The sequence below is a fragment of the Globicephala melas genome, chromosome 15 (assembly GCF_963455315.2).
Source record: "Globicephala melas chromosome 15, mGloMel1.2, whole genome shotgun sequence".
Taxonomy (NCBI): domain Eukaryota; kingdom Metazoa; phylum Chordata; class Mammalia; order Artiodactyla; family Delphinidae; genus Globicephala; species Globicephala melas.
Window position 1 is genome coordinate 29,291,717 of NC_083328.1, and position 22,659 is coordinate 29,314,375.

General features: G+C 49.6%; 1 protein-coding gene across 1 annotated transcript in view; it reads left to right on the forward strand.

Annotated features, from left to right (window-relative positions):
• Window positions 1-1,269: 1,269 nt before the first annotated feature.
• The window catches only part of TEKT5 (tektin 5), a 38,279-nt gene continuing 16,889 nt past the window's right edge, over window positions 1,270-22,659 (forward strand). Inside the window, exons 1-5 of the mRNA XM_030883798.2 lie at window positions 1,270-1,845; window positions 4,723-4,806; window positions 5,459-5,529; window positions 11,128-11,271; window positions 15,091-15,313. Coding sequence (XP_030739658.1) covers window positions 1,270-1,845; window positions 4,723-4,806; window positions 5,459-5,529; window positions 11,128-11,271; window positions 15,091-15,313 — 1,098 coding nt within the window. The remainder of the gene's footprint in view (window positions 1,846-4,722; window positions 4,807-5,458; window positions 5,530-11,127; window positions 11,272-15,090; window positions 15,314-22,659) is intronic.

A 22,659-nucleotide genomic window follows, 5' to 3' on the forward strand; every position in this document is an offset into this window, starting at 1 on the left:
TCACGTGCCCTGCTTCTGTGCAAGAGTTTATTTGAAGACAACCTTCCATATTAGAGTGTTTTAAAACCACTGCATTTAAAAAAAATTGTTTATAATAAAATGTTGGCAGAAAAATAGAAACGACTTCACTGAGATGTTCTCTGAGCTCCCTGGCAGCCCCACTGCAAAGCACATCTACGGCTTTTATCTGGCTCTCCTTATCCTCAGGGGAAGCGGCATTACCTGAGCCATTTCCCAAGACTAGCTGTGTGCCCTTGGGCAAACAAATGCACCTCTCTGAGCCTCAGTTTGCCCCCCTGTAAAATGAGGGCTCGAATAACGCCACCTCCAGGCGTGAGCAAAAGGATTACATGAAATGATGTGGCAAAGTGTAGTCTAATAGTAATAGTAACACCAATAACAACTGTTGATCACACACTAGGTGCTAAGTACCTTGTTCTGCGTTTACTTGATTCTCACAGCGTCCGAGGGAGGCACAATCCTGGGCATTTTCCAGGCTGGGAGAGGGGACGGAGCTGGGATTCCACTCGAGGGAAAGGCCTCTTCTGCCCGGAGAGCACTGAGCAGATTTCCTCACGTGCGACCTTCCTGGCCATGAGAGCCCCTCAACCGCTCTCACTGACTCAGTGACTGACATTTCGTAAGCGGGGTGGAGTGGAGGCCAAGGCAGTGATCTGCAGATCTGATCAAGCGTCTCCCCTACTCTCCACACCTGTTAGCACAAGTTTGTGTGCCCCATGCACAGTGAGGCCAAACAAACGGAAACGCTGGAGTTTGGAGCAGAGAAAGGTTTATTGCAGGGCCATGCAAGGAGACAGGTGGCTCAGGCCCCCAAAAAACCCCCGAGTTCTCCGAAAATTTTTGGCAAAGCATTTTTTCTATTTGCGGTACACGGGCCTCTCACTGCCGCGGCCCCTCCCGCCGCGGAGTACAGGCTCCGGACGCGCAAGCTCAGCGGCCATGGCTCATGGGCCCAGCATGTGGGATTCTCCCGGACCGGGACATGAACCCGTGTCCCCTACATCGGCAGGCGGACTCTCAACCACTGCGCCACCAGGGAAGCACTGGCCTGGGTTTTGATTGTGATGCTATGGCCTCAGCTGGGGCAAGTGAGCAGGGGTCCCAGTAAGGCCCCACCCCCCCAGGCTTTATGACAACAGTGCCGAGTCATAGAGGTTCTGCCCATCCCTCAGAGAAGCTCCTTCTCCTTCCTGTGGTGCCTTGGCCCCCTTAGGCACAGTTTTGCCCTAGCGGAGCTGATGGTGGAAGATGGAGTTTCTTGGAACCACTCAGACTGCCAGTTACTGTGGCCCCAAGAAAGCCTGTCGCATCAGCACGCTGCCCCCGGTTGCGTCGGCCCCGGTGAGCCAGGGGTGTTACCAGCCCTATTACCTGCCTGGGTACCGCTACCTGAACTCATGGACTCCCAGCCTCTTCTGCAAGGTCTCCAACACCCAGACCTGCCTGGACGAGGGAGCCACGTGCCGCAGCGCCCTGCGGCCGCCCACCACCCTGCCGGCCGTCCGCTCAGCGCTCTTCTGTCGCTACAGGCCCCATGACTGGGACCAGTCCAACCAGCTGCAGATACACACGGCCGAGGCCTCGCGGCTGTGGGCCAACCAACTGATGGGCGACTCCATGCGGCTCATGCAGAACAAGGACCAGCTGACGCGCCAGATGCAGGAGGGGACCGGCCGGAACCTGGGCCAGAGGCTGTCGGACATTGGCTTCTGGAAGTCGGAGCTGAGCTATGAGCTGGAGAGGCTTCTGAACGAGAACCACAGCCTGGATGAAGTCAAGAGGCGGCTGGAGTGCGCGGCCGAGGAACTGAACTGTCCACTGCAGGTGAGTGTGGGGTGCGGGGGGGGGGCCTGACGGCCGCTGGGATACCACGCCTGCAATGCAGCCCCCCACACTCCCCTTGAGTGAAGATCAAGGTGATGGGCGCCGTGCAGCTCAGTTTGAGCTGCATCATCATCTATAATCAGCTTTAAGCTAAAATTATATAATATATATAACGTTTATTATATATTATATAATTTTATTATATAATTATATAATATATAATTTTATTATATATTATATAAATTATATATATATATAAAACTTAGTCAATTGACAATAATCCCAGTCCAATCAGTGTTCCTCAGACTGAATGGAATTTCCTTTTCTCCTTGGGGTTACATCAAAATCACAGGGATTTCATAAAGACATCACAAGCCTGTGTGTTAGTGTATGTGATGGTCTTTAGAAGATGTGTTTCAAATAACTGCTCTATTTTTCTCTGTAGCCCTTAAGACCTGCTAACATACTGTACAATGTACTTCTTGTTTTGCTCTACACACTAGAGTATAGGCACCATGAGGGCAGGGATTTGTCTGCTTTTTCACCAAGGACTGCTGTTCAGCTGTGGGGGACCAGTATGTCTATGCTGGTCCTCAATGAGCAGTGTCTGTGCTGACTGCCTGTCATCTAGACCAATGTTCTGAATGTCTTCCCATCCTGGCACAGTGTGTGGCACACAGCAGACACTCAAGAAGTATTTGTTGAATAAATAACTGAATGTGGACATCCTCCACACTTTGGTTTCCCAGTCTCCAGCCATATCCTGGAGCAGTTAGGATAGCTTTAGGCTGCATGTAAACAGCTATCTGAGTACAGGAGCTCAGCCAAATAGGAATTTCATTTTCTGTTATGAGAATTCCAGAGGAAAAGAGAGGAGGATGCTGCACCCTCCACGTGATACCAGAAGGAACCCAGCCTCCTATCTGCTTGGCCATCCTTAACACGGGGCTTTTGTCCTACTACTTTCAAGGACGTTTCAGATCTCATATTGCAAACTCCCGCTTGCCAGGAGCATTTGGAAATTCTCAGTCGAGGCAGGAGGATGGGGTAGGGAAGGGGCAAAATGCCAACTGTGTCTGTCCCTTTTTATCAGGGAATATCAATTTTCCAGCAGGTCCATTATGTGATTCCATTTTTAGCCCATTTGCCAGAACTCACATGGGCTCCCTGGGTGCAAAGGAGTCTGGGTAAGTGAGCATTTTTCACTGGGTCCTGGAGTGGACACTGGGTGAGGAACTGGGATTATCTGCCTTTGCTGTGGGAGATCATTGTGGCCACACGAGATGATGTTCTGCTGCTCCCTGGAGCGTGTGCGAATGCAGAACCCCTGCCTGCAAACCTCCTGCAGCCGCGCCTGCTCTGTGTCTGGCGTGGGGGCTTCTGTAGGAGAGGCCCTACCTCCATGTTTCCCCTGGAGACAAGGCACAGGTTCTGACCACTATGGGATGGGGGTCCCTACTGTTTCCCTATGCCCCCATGTTCCCCCCTGGAAGGACAGTGGGCATGGCTGCTGCTCAGACACCCAAAGCAGAATCTGAAATCTAGCGCTCCTCCCTTCTCCCCGACTCTCTCCTCACTCCCCCAGCCTGTCTGGAAAGCCCAGCTCTGCCCCATCACGTGGCCCCCTGTGACAGCCACAAGGGGGCACAGGGACCAGAGGCATCTCACTTCCATCCACTTGTCTCCAACTCCAAGGTTACCACCTCATTCCAGGTGCCTCTCAATGGACAATGGTGACGGCTTCCTTCCTGGCCTCCCGACCTCTAGCCCCTCCAACGCATTTTCCAGACAGCAGCCAGAGGGATGGTTTTAAATATTAAACTAGATCTCTGCACCTCCCCGCTAAAACCCCCTCAATGGCTTCCTAATGCATCCTAGTTAACATCTGAGTTCCTTGTCACAAGCCCAATGGCTTCCTGTCTACTGCTCCTCCTACCCCAGGGCCTTTGCACTGGCTGTTCCCTCTTCCTGGTGCATTATTCCCATTCATTTCTGCTGCTTCTCATAATTCAGGTCTCGGTCTGCCACCTCCTTAGAGAAGTCCTCCCTGACCACCCTGCTTGTTATTCCCCACCCACCCACAGCTCCCTATTTTCATCACAGCCCTTATCACAGTCAGAAACGATTGAGTTTCTTTCTATGTTCATTTGTGTGTGTTCTCTCTCTTCTGTTAGAACGCCATAAGAGCAGGGACTGTTTAGTTCACTGCAGTGTCCCCAGTGTGACACAGAGGGGGGGCAGTAAATTCTTGTGGCATCAAGTGCTCGCCCTCCTTTCTGAGTTCCCAGATACATTTGCATCCCAACACCGGATGCCGTGCTCCCCTGCCTCCTTCTCACTGCCGCTGCTCTTCGTGACATGACAGGCCAGTGACCCATCACAATTCTTTGACAGTCTGCTGCTGCAGGAGCTCCACCGAGCAGCCACTCCCCTGGCTTCTGTTCTGCTCTGTTCGTGTCTCCATGATGGTTATAAGGTCCATGTGGCAGGGTTGCCTGGGTCTCACTTGGCCTATGTCACTTTCCAAAGCTCTTCCCCCATTTAGAGATCTCCAAAAAGGGTGTTCATATATATTCACAGGTAATTCTTATTGACAGTATTCTAAGCGCTTTACATTTGTCAAACTGACTTAACCAGCATGGCCAGCTTGAGATGTGCACCGATTTTGCACCCATCTACCATCTCAGCATCCCACAGCCCTCACTGATGGAGAAGGGGAGGCAGAAGCCCATCCAAACGCACAGTGATGGGACCACATGAAGCATCCAGGTTTCCCAGGAATGAAACAGTCCATGGCAAAGGTAGATGTGAGTCAATTCTGCTCACGGTCTACGTACAGCTGCAGGGAGAATACATGATTCCCTACGCCTCCTACAGGTGGCCCTGGAGTGTCTGTACCAGCGAGAGAAAAGGACCGGGATTGACTTGGTCCATGACAACGTGGAGAAAAATCTTATCCGGGTAAGATGCCCCCTGGGTCTGGCCAGCCGCCTGAGGGAGGAGGGAAGGCCAGCTGGTCAGAGAGGTTTCTGAGCTGCCTGTCAGGAGCAGAAGACACACGTGTCACCCCATGCAAAATTAGGGCTCAGAAAGCGTGGGTGGGGGCCTAGGTTGCAATTTAGAAACAGTGAGAAAGGAGGTCATTTGACCCTCAGTCTTTTCCTCTCCAAAATGGGCATCATAATAGTAATACCAATAAATAACAAAAGTAACAGCCAGTGTTTATTGAGCACCTGTTATATGCCACACACTGTATCACTTCATATGTATTATTTAATTCAATGATAAAATAGGAATGTATCATATTTTATGATAAGTAAAGGGTCTATGAATGAACCCTAGGTGCATAGTAGGTGCTGCCTTTTCTTTTACTCTGGAAATATATAAAAAGAAAGGACAGCAGGGCAGAGAATGTGCAGCTTCCACAGTCGACCCTCAGGTGCCTGGCCCGGGGATCATGCTGGTCGAGGCAGGAAATGGACCCCCACCCTGACATTTCACCTTGTGGGATGGAGGGTGGGCAGTGAGAGGTGAGGGGTGGAACACTGGCCTGGGAGGCAGGAGGCTGTGAGTTTCTAAGGGGCCTCACTCTTTCTGACATCTTTCATTGCAGGAAGTAGATTTGCTAAAATGTTGCCAACAACAGCTGAGAAAACTAGCTCAGAGGATTGACATCCAGATGCGGTAAGAGTTGCTTACTCTCCCTTTTCTTGGAGTTTGTTTTGGGTCTCCCAGGTTTCAGGGGTCCCGCTTCTCCAGGTGGTTCTTTCAATCAGTGGTGTACTGGCAAGCTTTTAACAGCCAGCTCTCCAGGAAAAGAAAAAAGTCCTGATCTGTGGCATTTGTCAGTTTCAGCGAGGTAAGTGCTACCACCATGGCTGATCTGTCTATCAGTATGATGTTACTGAGATGCACACTATTGATTTTCATGAGTTAGCACAGCATTGGTGGTTCTTGTTTGCGGTGAGAGCCTTGGCAAAAGAAATTGGCCTCACTGAGGCTTCTCTTAGCCTGTGGCTTCCGCATGCGAGTCCTGAACTTTGGGACATGGCAGAGAGTGGGTGGCATTGGGTATCAAGGTGAGGGGCCTGGGCCTCTCCAGAGGGGAGCTGGTGGACACCTTGAGCCACTGTTCCTTTTAGTCTTCAAAGGAATCAGCTTTTTGTTCTTGGAAGATTATGTAACTGGTATCATGACAAGGCAGGAGGCTCCCCCATAATTAAAGGGAGGCTTGAGTTTTACCGGGCTTGGGACCCATAGATGAGCCCTTGGCACCCAGCTCGCCCGGAGGCAGCAGGCTTCCCACCTGGCCCTTGACCTGGGCACTTGCCTTTAACACTTGCAGGCAGGCTGCTCTGCTGGTTTCTCCTTGTTTACTCAGCTATAGCTAACAAGACGGGCTGGCCACCTGGCCAGGGCTGCCCCTTCCCGCTGTGTGGAGGACGTAGGCAGCTTGCGTGGGATGCTAAGGGGTAAGGAAGCTTGCAGATAGGCTCCGGGAGCTTGGTGCCCTGGTTTGTTCTTCCCCAGAAACAGCAGTCGCCCCTACCTCACACACACACACAAACACACACACACACACACAGCAGCCCCTCAACTCCACTGAGGCTGTAAGAATGGGTGGCAGAGGTAGGAGAGAATTATCCTGTAAAAAGAAAATAAAGAGCGTCCAGGACAGTGTTGAAAAGCTGCCTGCAGATCTAAGGGTGTGGTCAGGGGCAGATGAGTTGGGAAAACCCAGGGAGACATCAGAGGTGGAGAAAAGTGGAAGTGAGATGCAAATGCAGCAGTGACTGAGGTGACAGTTGAATGGATGAAAGCGCGGTTGAATTCCATCATTATGTGCCTCTGTCTAGACTTCGACATTCCGACCTACCACTTGGACTATGTTTGCCTAATATTCGTCTACACATTAATCCACTTAAAACCCTTCGATACTTGTACTTAAACAGGAACGTTTTAACAAAGGGAGGTCTTTGGGCAAGCAAATGCTTTTGTTGTATTTTTCTTGCCCTATGTTTACAATCACCTATTTTTTGGCAAACGAGCATGGTTTTCCATTTGTGGTTGATGTGGGGCTGTGACAAGACTTGGTGTTAGAGTGACGGGAGGGCTGAGGTTTGGGAAATGGGACAGTTTGAGCCGGAAGAGTGAACAAAAGCCCACACTTGAAATTGGGGAGCTGGACTCCAGAAGGGAAATCTTGAAACTGGCGTGGGTGGAGCGCTGCTTGTGCAGGAAAAGTAGAAAGATCAAGACGGTCTCATCGACTGGGAGACACAGAATGAGAGACACAGTGAACTCTGATGTCAGAGGGAAAAAGAGACAGAAAGAGAAAGACCCGAAGCCATAAACAGAGAGAGATGAGTAGAGAGACAGAGGGACAGAGAGTTTCACAGACATGCCAGACAGAGAGAGAAATCAAGAGGTGAGAGAGATGAAGAGATGGAAAGGGACAGACACAGAGAAAGAGGAAAAGAGAGGAGGAGAGGCTGGGAGGAAAGCAGTGGAGGCAGTGTGGGTGGGGAGGGGATGAGAGCGGGTGGAAGGGACTCTCCTCTTTGCCAGGACCAGAGGCCCAGTCACCCTGGAGAGAGGCCCTTTGACCTTGGGCGGCGGCCCCTTTTCAGAGGACACCTGTCATCTTGCAGGGAGGAAGCTCTTGCTGAGGGGGCAGCCTAATTAACCTGGAAGTGGCCAGAGCCTCATCCACAGGGCAGAACTCAGTGCGACCTTGCCCTTGGGGAAGCTCTGCCGATAACCTGCTAAGGTGGCCGCCCTGGCCCCAGGCAGGGGATGGGCTGTTGACTCATGGTTTTCTAGGCGAGGGAGGCCTGCATCTGCTCAGAGCTGTGTCCTCACCTCACCAGGTGCTCCAGCAAAGCAGAAAAGGCTTTCCTGACCGGGCAGGAGCCAGGCTCAGGCTTTTCCTTGTGGGCTGACAGCAGGGCGAGTCTTGGCACTGGCCAGGCTCTCCATCTGGGGGAGATGGGGCCTTCGTCTCCCTCCCCAGGCCTCATTAGCCAGGGCCAGGAGGCTGGACCAGCTGACCCGGGATTCTGAGGCCCCAGGTTCCCCTCTGATGCTCTGGAACGTTTCTCTTCTACATTCTGGTCTTTCTTCACACTCCACCTCATGAGGCAGGATGAAGCCCCATTTCCCCACGGCTCTGCCAATTCCAAAGGCCATAAGGGCCCCAGGATGGCTCTCCTTGCTCCAACATGACCCTCTGTGCATCCTGATGGGTGCAGACCCAGGATGAGGATTTAATTTCTTTGTTCCTAGCCTGTTTGAAACCTCTCACCAGCTTTCAGTATCCATAGCAGAAAAAGAACGTGGCAGAAAGATAGAGACAGGCAGGGGAGAGGTAGAGAGAGACATACACTGAGTCCCTGAGACAGAGAGAAACCAAGCAAGAGGAGGCAGAAGGAGATAAAGATGAGAGAGACAGAGGGACAGAGACAGGGAGAGGAAGGGAGATGCCAATGCAAGGGACACGGGTTCGAGCCCTGGTCCGGGAAGATCCCACATGCCGCAGAACAATTAAGCCCAAGCGCCACAACTACTGAGCCTGCGTGCCACAACTATGGAAACCCCGTGCCTATAGCCCATGCTCTGCAACAAGAGAAGCCCCTGCAATGAGAAGCCTGCACACTGCAACAAAGAGTAGCCCCCGCTCGCCACAACTAGAGAAAGCTCGCGCGTAGCAATGAAGACCCAATGCAGCCAAAAATAAAATGAATTAAAAAAATTTTTTAATTTTATAAAAAGAAAGTAAGAGAAAAACCAGAGCCTAATAAAAATAAATAAATAAATAAATGGTACAAATGAACTTATTTACAAAACAGAAATAGAGTCACAGATGAAAAACAAACTTATGGTTACCAGGGGGAAAGGGAAGGAGGGATAAATTGAGAGATTGGGACTGACATATACACAGTGCTATATATAAACTAGATAACTAGTAAAGACCTACTGTATAGCACAGGGAACTCTTCTCAATACTCTGTAATGACCTATATGGGAAAGGAATTTTAAAAAGAGTGGATATATCTATATGTGTAACTGATTCACTTTGCTGTATAGCAGAAACTAATACAACATTGTAAATCATCTACACTCCAATAAAAATTTTTAAAAAATAATAAATTAAAAAAAAAAGACATCAAGGCAAAACTCCCAATCAATGCTTATGCGTCTTTAATTTCCCTTTTTCAACCAAAAAAGAAACAGAAAAAGTTTCAGGCTTAGAACCTACTGGAGACAACAGATTCTAGCTAGCATTCTGTTAGTGTTTACTTTGCATTTAGGTTTGGAAACAGTTACTGGTTTTCTTTTAAAGACAGTGATGTAGATTTTTCCTTTTGAAATACATTTATTTATTTATTTTTTAAGCATCTTTATTGGAGTATAATTGCTTTACAATGGTGTGTTAGTTTCTGCTTTATAACAAAGTGAATCAGCCATACATATACATATATCCCCATATCTCCTCCCTCTTGCGTCTCCCTCCCTCCCATCCTACCTATCCCACCCCTCTAGGTGGTCACAAAGCACTGAGCTGATCTCCCTGTGCTGTGTGGCTGCTTCCCACTAGCTATCAGTTTTACATTTGGTAGTGTATATATGTCCATGCCACTCTCTCACTTCGTCCCAGCTTACCCTTTCCCCTCCCCATGTCCTCAAGTTCATTCTCTACGTCTGTGTCTTTATTCCTGTCTTGTCCCTAGATTCTTCAGAACCATTTTTTTTTTTTAGATTCCATATATATGTGTTAGCATACGGTATTTGTTTTTCTCTTTCTGACTTGCTTCACTCTGTATGACAGACTCTAGGTCCATCCACCTCATACAAATAACTCAATTTTGTTTCTTTTTATGTCTGAGTAATATTCCATTGTATATATGTGCCACATCTTCTTTATCCATTCATCTGTCGCTGGACACTTAGGTTGCTTCCATGTCCTGGCTATTGTAAATAGAGCTGCAATGAGCATTGTGGTACATGACTCTTTTTGAATTAGAAATGCATTTATTTATGTATTTTATTTATTTATGATTGAAAAAGAAAATTAGCAGGTAAATAATAGTACAGGTACTTTGGGAATATGGCAAGAATCATGAAAGTGGGTCTCCAATGTCTGGAGTCTTGGCACACAGTGACATTTAAGTCTAAACTTCTCAGCCAAGATACCAGCCCTTCAGGCTCAAGTCCTGGCCCCACCCAATTGTGTTCTCCTCACCTGGCTCAGTTCCAGACTCCACCCACTCCCTGACTCCACCCACTCCTTGACCCTGCCCAGGCCATGACTCTGCCCAGTCCCTGAATCTACCCAATTCCTGACCTTGCCCAGTCCATGACTCCATCCACTCCCTGACTCCACCCAGTCCCTGATTCTGCCAGCCTTTTGAGCTGCTTATGGGTCCCTAAATACCTGGATGTCTCTAGCTTCTCTGCTTTTGCACATGTGGTATCCTCAGCTTGGAATTCTCATCCCCCCAACCCAACTTTGTCCATAATATCTGCTCCTATTGTTATGAAAACCCAGCTCAGACACTTTCTGGGGAAGCCTTCCCTGACCACCCCTCACCCAGAGTTAATGGCTTCCTCCTCTGTGTTACTGTGTATCCTTTTTGAACCTGCACTGTTGCTCTTTTCATTCTTTCTTTATTTTTTATGGTATTTATTTACACAAATCCGTGAGCCACTTGAAGGTAGTGACTGAGGCTTATTCATGTCTTCCCTCTGTGCCTGGCATAGCATCAGACACAAGGATTTGTGAACTAATTTAAATTGAAACCTGGCTTTGTCCAAAGTGTGAATTCATATCTTCTATATTAGGTCAGCAAACTACAGCTGGAGAGCCAAATCTGGCCCACCACCTGTTTTTGTAAATAAAGTTTTATTGGAACACAGCCACAACCATTCATTTACACATTATCTATGCCTGTTTTCCTACGTAGTTGAGTAGTTGCAAGAGAGACCATATGACCCACAAACCCTAAAATATGTAGTATCTGACCTTTTACAGTAAATGTTTTCTAAGTGACAACAGGTCTGCTTGGATTAGGGGGAGGGTGGGGTAGTGCAGGGAGGCCCTGGGTGTGCGGGGAGGCATCAAAGCGGGAAGAGGGCTGGAAGCCACTGGGGGTGGACAGAGCACCTTCCTGGGGGTCCAGAGACTTGGCTTCCAGCAGTGGCTCTGCACCGACCTCCCCTGTGACCTTGGGTGAGGTACGCTGGGTGAGTGCACAGTTTAGGGACATGTCCTTGCCCCCACAGGGATAACCGGGATGCTCAGCATGTCCTGGAGAGGGACCTCGAGGACAAAAACTCAGCCGAGTTCATCGACGAGAAGTGCCTTAACCTACGGAACACATCAGATTGCATCAGCTTCTTCCACGGCGTGGAGAAAATTGATTGCACGTAAGTACCGGGCTGTCAGTCTTCACCTGGCCGTGCCCGAGGACAGCAGGGGTTTCTGGGTCTGATCCTGCTAAGGAAACGTAAAGGGGCATCGCGCACCGGTCAAGTGTGAGGCTGTGTGGTTGAGTGGGGATCCTGAGTTGCAAGCTACAGAATCCGATTCTGGCTCACTTAAGATGGAATTTACTGGAAGGCTGTTGGGCAGCCACTGGCTCCAGGGGAAGGCTGGAGGGAGGTTCTGGCAGCCTGAAGGAGCCAGTGAGAGAGAGCTAATCGGCCTTGTTGTTGGAGCACCACTGTCTTTCCACGTTTGCCCCACTTCACCCAAGATCCCAATTCCAGCAAGAGAGGGCAAGATATTGGCTCGTGAGGGTCCCACAGCTGCTGCTGCTGAGGCACCTGGATTGGCAAGTCCACCAAACAAATTCCAAGAGGAATTTCCAGAAGGAGGAGGAATTCAAGTTTGGCTGGGAGAGCCAGCTGGTGCCTGCCCATGCTGGCAGTGGCTTAAGGGTGGGTTCTGGAGCCAGGCTGTCTGCCTTCAAATCCAGCCTCCACATTAACCCTCGGGACAAAGGATTTAATTTCTCTGGGCCCCGTTTCATCACCTCTACCACTGGGATAAAAATAGCACCCACCTCCCAGAGTTGCTGTGAGTGTGGAAAGGTGGGCGTGTGAAGTGCTAGGCACAGAGCCTCGTGTCGGGGAATGACGACGGCTAACATTTATCGAGTGCTTGCTGTGTGACCTCATTTTCTCGTCACAACAGCTATGAGGGTGGCGTCTCCTGTCTGCCTGACACTGCCATGGACACGTCCTAGCATCGCGGAATTGCGTGCAGAACGAAGGCGTGCTTTCCCCATCGGCAGTCCGAGGTCTGGGATAATGAGGGCTGGAGAGAGATGCTCTGGGTACATGCAGAGGGAGGGGTCTATCTTGGTCCTTTTTAAAAAAAATCTCTAGCACATAGCATTGTGCTTGGTACATAGTAGGTGTGCAATAAATATTTGTTGAATGAAAGAATGAATGAAAGGGGGAAGGGAGGGAAAGGAGAGAAGGAAAGGGAAGGTCTTCTTAGCCCACACCAGGGTCGCTTTCTGGATCGTAGTAAATATGCAGGTGTTGAAAGGACCCTTTGGGGTTTCCTGCGATGACAGCTCCTGGGGACCCTTCTCCTCCTCCTGACAAGGTTGACTGCCCACGGCGCTGGCAAAGTGAACAAGACCTCCAGGGGGCCTAGTCCTCTCAGCCACGGCTGCCCACCTGGACAGGGAGTCTGGAAGTTTCCCTTCCCAAACAGATGCCTCCCTGAAAGCTGGGCAGCCAGGCTGGCTGGCAGAGACTCTGATTTCCGTGCCCAGGAGGGGTCTGCTGTTTAAAGTCCTCCATCCAGCGACTCCAGCTGGAAAGCCAGAGCTGCCATTTGTGACTAATTGCTCCCCAGATGTACTAGCTCAGGGCTTTGTATGTGAGGTTTTCTTAAAGCGGGGCCATGTCTGGGCAGGCAACAGGACGTTTGGAGGCTCTGTGTTGCCGTATCTCTGTTCACCGAAGGTCTCATTGCCACGGATTAACCACTGATAATGAAGATGAAGATGCGAGCTGATGCCTTTTACCTGCTGTTTGCTGTAGGTTGGGCCCTGTGCTGAGCGCTTCCACGGTCTCGTGAATAATAAACATTTATCAAGTGCTTACTATTGTCAGGTGCCGTGATAGGGGTTTCACAGTTGGTCAAAAACCCTGGGGGTAGGTACCATTTTTATCCCCATTTTACAGAGGAGACTAAGACTCAGAGAGGTGCAGTGACTGGTCCAAGCTCACACAGCGAGTGGCAGAGCCACAGTCTGAGCCCACGTTGGACACTGGGCCTTTGCTTTACCATAGCGCCTTCCTGCCTCCCCAGCAAAGCCTGCTGGGTCCTATGTTTTTAGAGTACACAGGCTCCAGAAAGCACGTTCCCCCTACTGAAGCACATCACCTGTGAGGAGACAGGCTGCCTCGGCAAATTTCCCCAGGGAGAGTGTGATTAAGCGGGTTGTTTTCCCTGGGGAGCTCAGCTGTCTGCTCCAGGGGAGGGCTTAGCGGCTGCTGCCCTTGACACTGACAGTGTCCCATTGAGCAGTGGGAGGTACCCTCGGAATAAATCTGCAGGTCACTCTCTGCCGTCCTTGTTGCCTCCTCGTTCCTCTATTGACGGTGAGTAGCTGTGTGACCTTGGAAAAGAAGACACTTCGCCTCCCTGAGCCTCAGGTCTTCGTTGGATGAACGCTCTGGATCAGACTCAGTGCCCTCTCACATCTTTAGGAGCCCAAGGCCTCTCCAGAGGCTTGATTTTAACTCCTGCAAAAGCCAGACAAAACAACCACATTTTGTATGTTTTTAAAAATATTTCTATTCACTATGTAATCTAAGTGTGCTTTAAAATGTCCTGAAAGAGACTTCTATTTCAGATGATTGAATCTCTTTTTTTCCTACTGCCTGAGAATAAAAATCTGCTTTATTTTAAGAACTGGAGACTTCCCGGCTAGAAAAGACCTTGAAAAGTTATCTAATCTGGTTTATCCGGAGACTGAAGTCAGCTCAAAGAAGCATGTGTCTCTGTTTCTCAAAAGGTTCCCAGAGGAGAAAACTCCTGTACAATAGTGGATTGCTTATTGCCTGAATTTACATACTCGGCCAGGAAGAACTTTCTGTTCCCTAAACTGAATCCCTTATGTGTCACTGCCTCCAAGAAGCCTTCCCAGTCTGCCCTTTCCCTAGTTTGCCCTTTCCAATATAGCCTGAGCTCCATTTGTCCTCCCAGATCCATTCTCTAGCTGCCTTGTTGTGAGTCCTAGAGAGGAGCCTGCCCTCTACAAACTGCCGCTCCTGGGTCTTTGCCATCTGGTTCCCAGTTGGGTTCAGCCAATAGGAGGGTCACCAACATGAGATGGAGGAGAAAGATGTTGGGGATTTATTCTACATGGCTCCCTCTCTTGCCTTTCACACCTGGGGTGGTGACAACTTCGTGCATTTGCTAGTCTATGGGCGCCTCGGCGCTATCTGAGAATAAATTCCATTTCCTTTTATGGCCCTGACTGACACGTAATGACCCACTCCATTTGTCTCTCTTCCATCATCCTGCTTCTAAATTCTTTCATAGAACATAACACAATGTGTGAACATCTTCTTTATTTATTGTCTATCTCCCCCGCCTCCCTCGGAAATTTATCACTATGAGGACAGGGATGTTGCCCACTCTATCCCAAGTGCCTAGAACAAGGCTTGGCATGTGGTAGGTGTTCAAAGAACATTTGTTGAATGAATAAGCCAGTGCAAGTAGCATGGCCACAGGCTCATCCCTGAATCATGCCCGATGCCCGCTTCTTGGCCTGTCTCTCTGTTTTTGGTGATGGTGGAGGGAGTGTTAGAGAAAAAAGCTCTTTGGGGGAATCTCTCCTCTCCTACAACTCACCAAGTGCCCTTTCGGGAAACCAGCTAGTCTGCAGTTGCCTCATCTGTAAATGAGGTGTTTGGGTCAGCTCAGTGGCTCTCAACTGGGGGCGATTGTGCCCCCTCCCCCAAGGGACATTTGGTAATGTCTAGAGACTGTTTTGATTGTCACAACTGGAGAAGCGTTACTACTGGCATCTAGTGGGTAGAGGCCAGGGATGCTGTTAAACATCCTACGGTGCACAGGACAGCCCCCTCCAACAGGGAATTATCCTGACCCCAATGTCAGAAGTGCCAAGGTTGGGAAACCCCGGATTCAGCGATCTCCAAGCCTGCTGGAGACCTCCGACTCCTCGCCTGGTAAGTTCTCTCTCGTGCCTCTTGCAGGATCTCCGTTCCCGAGACATGGGCCAAGTTCAGTAACGACAATATCAGGCACTCGCAGAACATGCAGGCCAACTCTGTCCAGCTGCGGGAGGAGGCCCAGAACCTCTTCGATGTGCTGTTGGATCAGATGTGGAAGCAGTTTACCAACACCAATCTGGCCTTCAATGCCCGCATCGCCGAGGTGACAGATGTGAAGAACAAGCTGCAGATGCAGCTGGCTAAGGTAAGCGAGATGCCTGTGCGGACCACCGTCCATGATGCCAGGCCCCCGGCCCTCGCCCTTGGGTCTCAGCAGCTTCTGGTCAAGCTGCCCGCCCCACTGCTGCTGCTGAAATGGTCCCAGCAACCCACGGTCTATGAGCCTGTCCACCCAAAAGGGGGCAGAGGCTGTGAGCTTCCTTTGGGGGATTCCAGCATCTTGGGTGTGAATCTTCCTTGCTCACTGGATGATGGAGCTTGGAGCTTGGCCTGGCTGTCACAGCAACACCCAAAGGTGTTGCCGATGGCCCCCAGGTCTCTTTTCTCCATCTGAGCGCACGTGGCCAAGCGTGACCAACGAGGGTGGGTGCCAGTATCAGAGCCCCAGGAAACGGGTCTGAGCAGGTCTTTTGCGCCCACATCAGCATCTTTGGAAATGTAACCTCTTGACCTTCAAAGGCTTCAAGAGCGTCAGGAGGGGTGGGGTGCTTTTTGAATTTGAGGAGCGGGAAGGACAGCCTAATCCTGCCACCATCTCCTGCTGTTCCCACACTGACATGCCCTTTTCCTGCTCCTGTATTTGAACATGTCATGCTGTTTCTCACCCCTGGGGGAGTCCTCTCTGCATGGAATTTATACTCTGCTCAATTTAGAGCACCTACTGGGTGCCAGATGCTGTGCTAGGGACTGGAATGAAAAGAGGAGTCACACCAACAGTCCCCTGGTGCCTGTCCTCAGGGGATTTATATTCTGGTCAGGGAGCAGTGGTGGCTGCACAATTGGTACACAGGAAGGACTTAGGGATGACAATCTGGTGGGAAGGGGGTGGGGAGACAGGGGACTAGTCTTGAACCTGAACTTGCAAAACAGTACCCCTTTTTACTGTATATATATTTGGGGAGGTTTTGTGGGCTGCAGGCAGGGTTTAATGGAAATTACAGGGGCAGTCTAAGCCCACCCACATAGGCCACCCTTTGGCCTGGGGTATGGAGAGACAGATAAAACAAGTTTCTCTAAAATAATTGCAAGGTTATGATAAGTGGTAATGAGAGGAAGCAAAGAGATTCGCCAGAGATTCTCCTGGAGTTCTTACACCAGGTAGATCGGACAGGCAGGTGACATTGACATTAAGAGCAGAGGATAAGGAGTTAGGCAGCCAAAGGATGGGGTGGGGCGAGTGCTCCCAAGAGGATGAATGTGGGATGAGGCTGGAGGAAGGAGTAGGCACAGGGACCTCCTGCGGATTCCTTCTTTCTTCCTTCCCTCCTTCCTTCCTTCCTTCCCTCCTTCCTTCCTTCCTTCCTTCCATCCTTTCCTCCCTTCCATCCTTTCCTCCCTTCCCTCCTTCCCTTTCCTTCTTTCCTTCTTTCTTTCTTCCTTTCCTTGAAAAATCATTCTATTATTGTGATAAAATATACATAACAAAGCATTTGCCATTTCTTACTCTGTTTGCACTGCTCTAACAAAAATACCATAGACTGGGTGACTTATAAACAACAGAAATTTATTTCTCACACTTCTGAGGACTGGGAAGTCCAGGATCGAGGTACTGGGAGATGTGGTGTCTGGCGAGAACCCACTTCTTGGTTCATGGATGCTGTCCTCCCCCTGTGTCCTCACATGGCAGAGAGGTGCGGGATCTCTCTTTCATAAGGGCACCAATCCCATTGATGAGCTGATGACCTCATCACCTCCCATAGACCCCCACCTCCTAATACTGTCACAATGGGGATTGGGTGTCAGTATCTGAATTTGGGGGAACACAGACATTCAGTCCATAGCAACCATTATTAAGTGTAGAGTTCTGTGTTATGTATCTTCACATGTGGTGCAGATCTCAACACCATCCATCTCTAGAACAATGTTTCATCTTCCCAAAGTGAAAAGAACCCTGTGTTTAAACTTTGTACTCGTTAAACAATGACTCCCCATTCCCCTCTCCCCTGGCAACCACCAGCTCTACTTTCTGTCTCTATGAATTGCCTAGGTACCTCATATAGGTGGCAACATACAGTATTTGTCCTTTTGTGTCTGGCTTATTTTACTTAGCACAATGTCTTTAAGGTTCATCCATGTTGTAGATTGCATCAGAATGTCCTTCCTTTGTAAGGATGAACGATATTCCATGGATGTATGTGCCGTGTATCCATTCATTCCTCCATGGACGCTTGGGTTGCTTTCGCCTTTTGGCTGTTGTGCAAGTGTTTTCTTTTAATGAGGCATTTTCTATAGTGGATCAAATAGAGTTCATTGTCAAGTTTTACCACATGAGTCTGAGGCCTGGAGGTGACTTGGGAACTCCTTTGCAAGTCCTTTGGTGGGACTTGGTGGCTGGTTTCTCATCTGTGAAACAAGGAGTAAGAATTCCTACTTGGTGATGATAGTGTAAGGATTAGTGAGTTGATCTCTGTGGAGCTGTTAGTGCTTGGCACACAGTAAACACTCAGTAAAAGGTAACTGTAAGTATTAGTATTATTGATGGAGAGAAAACGGATCTTCTGGGTGGGGTGGGGTGCATACCCTTTTCCCTATCCACATTTCTCCACGGAAGTTTGGAATTATTACTAGCAGCTCCATCACTGCTGATCACAGAGTTTTTGCTACCACGTGGATTTTTATTAAGAGTCATTATTTAATAACCAGCTGCTTTGCAAGTAAGTGAGCACCCATTTGAAATACGCCAGACCCCAACATGACACGACTGACATTTCACTTGTCTTCTGGTTGGTGACCATCTCACATAGTGTTTTTCTAAGATAGTAAAGGAAAGAGTTGATATAATGAAAATAAATATATAGCAACCATTTCACCTTTCAACAGTTTGCTTTAGCTGGAGGACTTGAAATGCTCTCTTTAAAATTTCAGCTGTTAATTGTTGAGCTTGGCCTGATTCCCCTTGACAAGAGGCATTTCTGGAAAATTCTAGGCCCCCATCCCTACCTGTGCTGCAAAGCAATTATTGCCCAGGTGGTCATAGGAATCCACTTTGGAAGGCCAGGTCTCCACAGTTCCCCATGCAGACTTTGAATGCCCCAGTGGTTTAGGGCTGTCTTAGTCATGTTCACCATGATCCTGGGGTTCTATCCCCAAGGCCATACCCCAAGCCTTGTAACTTGTCCTGGGTCCTCACACTTTGGGGCCTTGGGGTATCAACCAGTCATACTGACCACTGCTTAAAGAAGGGCTGGTGACCTCTTTGGGCTGAGTCAGTTGATAGCCACAGAGTGGGTGGCTCCTGAGAACCAGGGGCCCAGTGCGGGGTGGGAGGTGGGGGAGGGGCGTGTCTCCAGATAAGCGTAAGTACCTGCATCCAATTGCCCAGTCCAAGGTGCCTTTTAGTGGAAGACTCAATGTGGAGGGCAAGGTGCAAGGACCTGGGGGAGGGGGCATGGGGGCAGGGACGCTGCTACAGCACAGCGCTTATTCTACACTTGTGGGAACGAGGCCCCAGCAGGGGAAATGCCGGTGGGTGTGTTACACGGACGCAGCGTTAATATCACCGAATCACACAGTGAGAAAGTTATTCCTTCTTCAGTCCCTTTTCAATCCTTGTGATGCTCTCGAGAGGAGAGTCTTGATCGGATACTAGACGGCCTTCCTCACCTCTTTAACCCCGTCTGATCTCCCTTTTAAACAGAGAGCGCCGGCCTGGGGCTGAGAGCTTTGGGCAGGCAGCTGTATCCAGCCAGAGTTTCAGTCACATGGTTTTACTTTCATCTTGTTCGTGCATTTTTATGGTTATTTCCATTATGGCAAATGATGCTGATTTTCCACTGATAATAGTGATATAGTTTTATTTTTAAACAAATGCATTTAAGGTTTGTATTTTTGTTTTTTAAAAAGCCAGTTGCCTTGAGAAGATTGTGAATCATGTCACAGGTGGTGTGAGGGGATATGGCCGTAATGGTAAGGATGGTAGGTGAAAACCTGACTGTTGGAGAAGAGCAAAGTCGACCTGTGCATCTCAGGTATTACTTTGTGTGCAGTAGTCACCCATGTTACCTGGAGACTGCATCGAAATGCAGATTCTGATTGAGCAGGTCTGGGGTTGGGCCTGAGCGTATGCACGTTGAACAGCCTCAGGAAGTTGCCAGTACCACCGGTGGGAGGTAAGGCAGAGTGCAGGTTGTAAAGCGAGTTGGCTTTGACCAAGAAGCTGTCTCCTTCTCTTCTTTCCTTCCTTCTTCCTGCCTCTCTCTCCCAAACTCAAAATATTGGGGGAACCAAATCCTTCCAGAAGGCAAGCCACAGTCATCCAATTCTAACCAGATTTTCTCTAATTGCATTTTGCTTCCAAGCTTCCCAGCCAAGCCCAGCCATTCCTCCCTCGAGGGATCAGGCCCGCTCGGCCCATCCCATAGGTCTTCCCGCCCGGCTTCGCAGATGCAAACACCCCTCTGGGATTTCTGCCGCCCCTCCCGGATGCATGCCCTTGAATCAAAATCTCATTTTTCCATCTTGGTTGTTAATGTGGTCAGGGCAATTGACCTTAGGAGCTGGGGAGGATAAGCCAGAAGCGCGGCCTCGACTGGGCTGTCGGAGAGATGCGTCGGATTTCTCTGCTTCCTCTCAACAGCACACCGCCCCCTGCAAGCTGTAGGCTTTCTTGTAGCAAACAGGAGCCAACTTTCACCCTACTGCCTCCTCCACCTGGAGCTCCAACCATCTCAGTTGGTGGCTCTCACTTCCAGATGCTTCCAGAAGCTTCCAGGGGCTCAATCCCAAATTCTGGAGTCCACTTAGATGCTCCTCTTTCTCTACCTCCTCACATCCCCTCCACCAGCAAATCCTGTTGGTTCTGCTTTCGGAATCTCCTCACTCCCCATTCCCTCCTCTGCTTCCGCCCTGCCCCAGGCCTCTAACATCTCTTGCCTGGACCATTGCTGTGTTCTCCTAATGGCTCTGTTTGCTTTTTTTTTTTTTTTTGCGGTACGCGGGCCTCTCACTGTTGCGGCCTCTCCCGTTGCGGACGCGCAGGCTCAGCGGCCATGGCTTCACGGGCCTAGCCGCTCCGTGGCACGTGGGATCCTCCCGGACCGGGGCATGAACCCGTGTCCCCTGCATCGGCAGGCGGACTCTCAACCACTGCGCCACCAGGGAAGCCCTCTGTTTGCTTTTGATACAGCAACTGTTTAGCTGGAGGCTTGTTGAGACGGCATTCGATACTTGAATAGGCCGACTAGACTGACAGAGGGAGAAAGTTCAATTGCTTTAGATTTTTCAGAAAACCTTGAGAGTTTAGCTGGAGAATGCAGGTGACAGGCTCTCTCTGCTGGTGTCCCTGGGTCACCATCTTCACCGTGGCCAGGCCTGTCTGCACCACTGCTGTCATGAGAATTTCTCAGCACCCCTCACCTTTGCAATGGCAGCGCTTCCCAAAATGCATGGAGCTCAGTGAAGTCTAAGGTAATGCAGACGGACTAGTTTTTAAATCAGGGGATAAACACCTGTAGTCCAGGGGTTAAACTTGACCCACCTATTATTTGGCCTCTCACATTTTTCTTATAACAGCTCTGTTTTTACTTGACACACAATTAACTGTACATATTTCAAGTGTAGAATCTGAGAAGCTTTAACACATATATGTCGTGAAGCCACCACCTCAGTCAAGGTAGTGAACACACGAAAAGGTTTCCTTATGTCTTTTGTCATCGCTCCCTCCCTCATTTCCAACACAACCACTGATCTTCTGTCACTGAAGATCAATTTGCATTTTCTAGAATAATTACATAAAGGGCACCATACCCTATCCATTCTTTTTTCATTAGTCTTTCACTCAGCGTAGTCGAGATTCCTAGTTTGTTCCTTCTTACTCCTGTGTCTTGTGTGGATACCGTATTGTATGTATACACCCCTGGTATGTATCGTATCCATATACCACAATTTGTTTATCCATTCACTTGTCAATGGGCATTAGGGTTGTTTCCAGTTTGGGGCTGTTACCAATAAAGCTACTATGAACATTCATATACATACCTTTCTATGCATTCTCAGGTTTTGTTTTTTTTAATATCTTGGTAAAAAATGGAGATTTTATGTAGAAGTTCAGATTTCTAGAATCTCTGGAAAAATGGGTGGCTCTAGCAATTCCGAGCCTACAGGGGAGCAACAAACAGGAGTGGAATGGCCACAGCCCCTCGTTGGACAGGGCCCGGGCCCTCCGATTGGCTCAGTCCCCACGGTCTTCCCTCACGGCCCCCTTTGCGCATTTGCATCACCTGCCTGATTCCAGCAGGCTTGTACCTTGGCACGTTCTGCTCTGTGCATTGGAGGAAACGCAAGAAAGCAGCCAGGCCTGGAAAGGATTGTAGAGAACCCAGAGGGGCTCTGAGTTTTCCCCTTGAAAGGTTTTGCTTTTACTCTGAAGTTTCTTTGGGGTTTCGACTTCCAATTGGTCATTAACACCAGCAGAACCTCTCCTGCCCCAGGAGGCAACGCCAGGGCAGGAAGGCGCGTGTCTGTGGGGTGAGGGCCCGCAGTCGCCATCTGAGGGCCCCAGCGCCTGCCGCCAGCCCCTCTGTTTGTCTAACGAGGCCTGGAACCCGTGGTGGAGTGGGAAAAGCTTTTGTGCTTTGCAAGCAGTCGGATCCCTTCCAGCACCAGTGCCCGCAGACAAGCTCCTGACGGCTCGTTTCTAAAACCAGCCCAGCCCAGGGGATGTGGAGCCGGCCCGCCTGCCTCTGATGAGGAGGGGCCGGGCCAGGCCTTAAACACCATTGCATCCTAGTGAGAAAGTTCTCGTTTCAAGTTCCCTCCATCAATCCTCCCAATAGTGTCGAGGAACAAGGCTTGATGTGACGCTAATCTGTCTTTGCCATCGCTCTTTTGTTTGGGAATCCCCCTTTCCAGCCAGGCCTCAAGCCTCAAGCTGGCACTGAACCTTTGAAAGACAACAGAACTTAGAATCAAGGTCTTTCTTTCCATCTTTTCTACTGTGATGGTACTTTCTATCAATGGCAAGAGATACTCATTTTCCATGTGTGGCAATGATATAAAGATGCCATTTCAAATACATTTGTTCAAGGCTGAAAAAGGAGTTGATTTGAAGAAGTAGATAAATAATTGTTCAGACATGCTTGGGTATGTGGGTGTGTAGAGGGTTTCCAAGGTAACCCTCAGGAGAGGCCTCGGGGCTGTGTTCAGTAGGTCTCTCTGCCTGATGCTCACCTTAGTACCAAAAGGAATCAAAGGCTCCCTGGTGTCATGTAGGCTCAGGTCTCATCACTGTACGTGGGAGGTATGGGCCTGGGGACACCCGGTTGAGGGGTCCACGAGAGCTCAGATACGGGCGGTTCTGAGGGCTGTGAAATGGCGGGATGATGGGGCGGGGGTGCTGGGTCACTGCTGTCTGTCCACGGTGACACTGTGCCA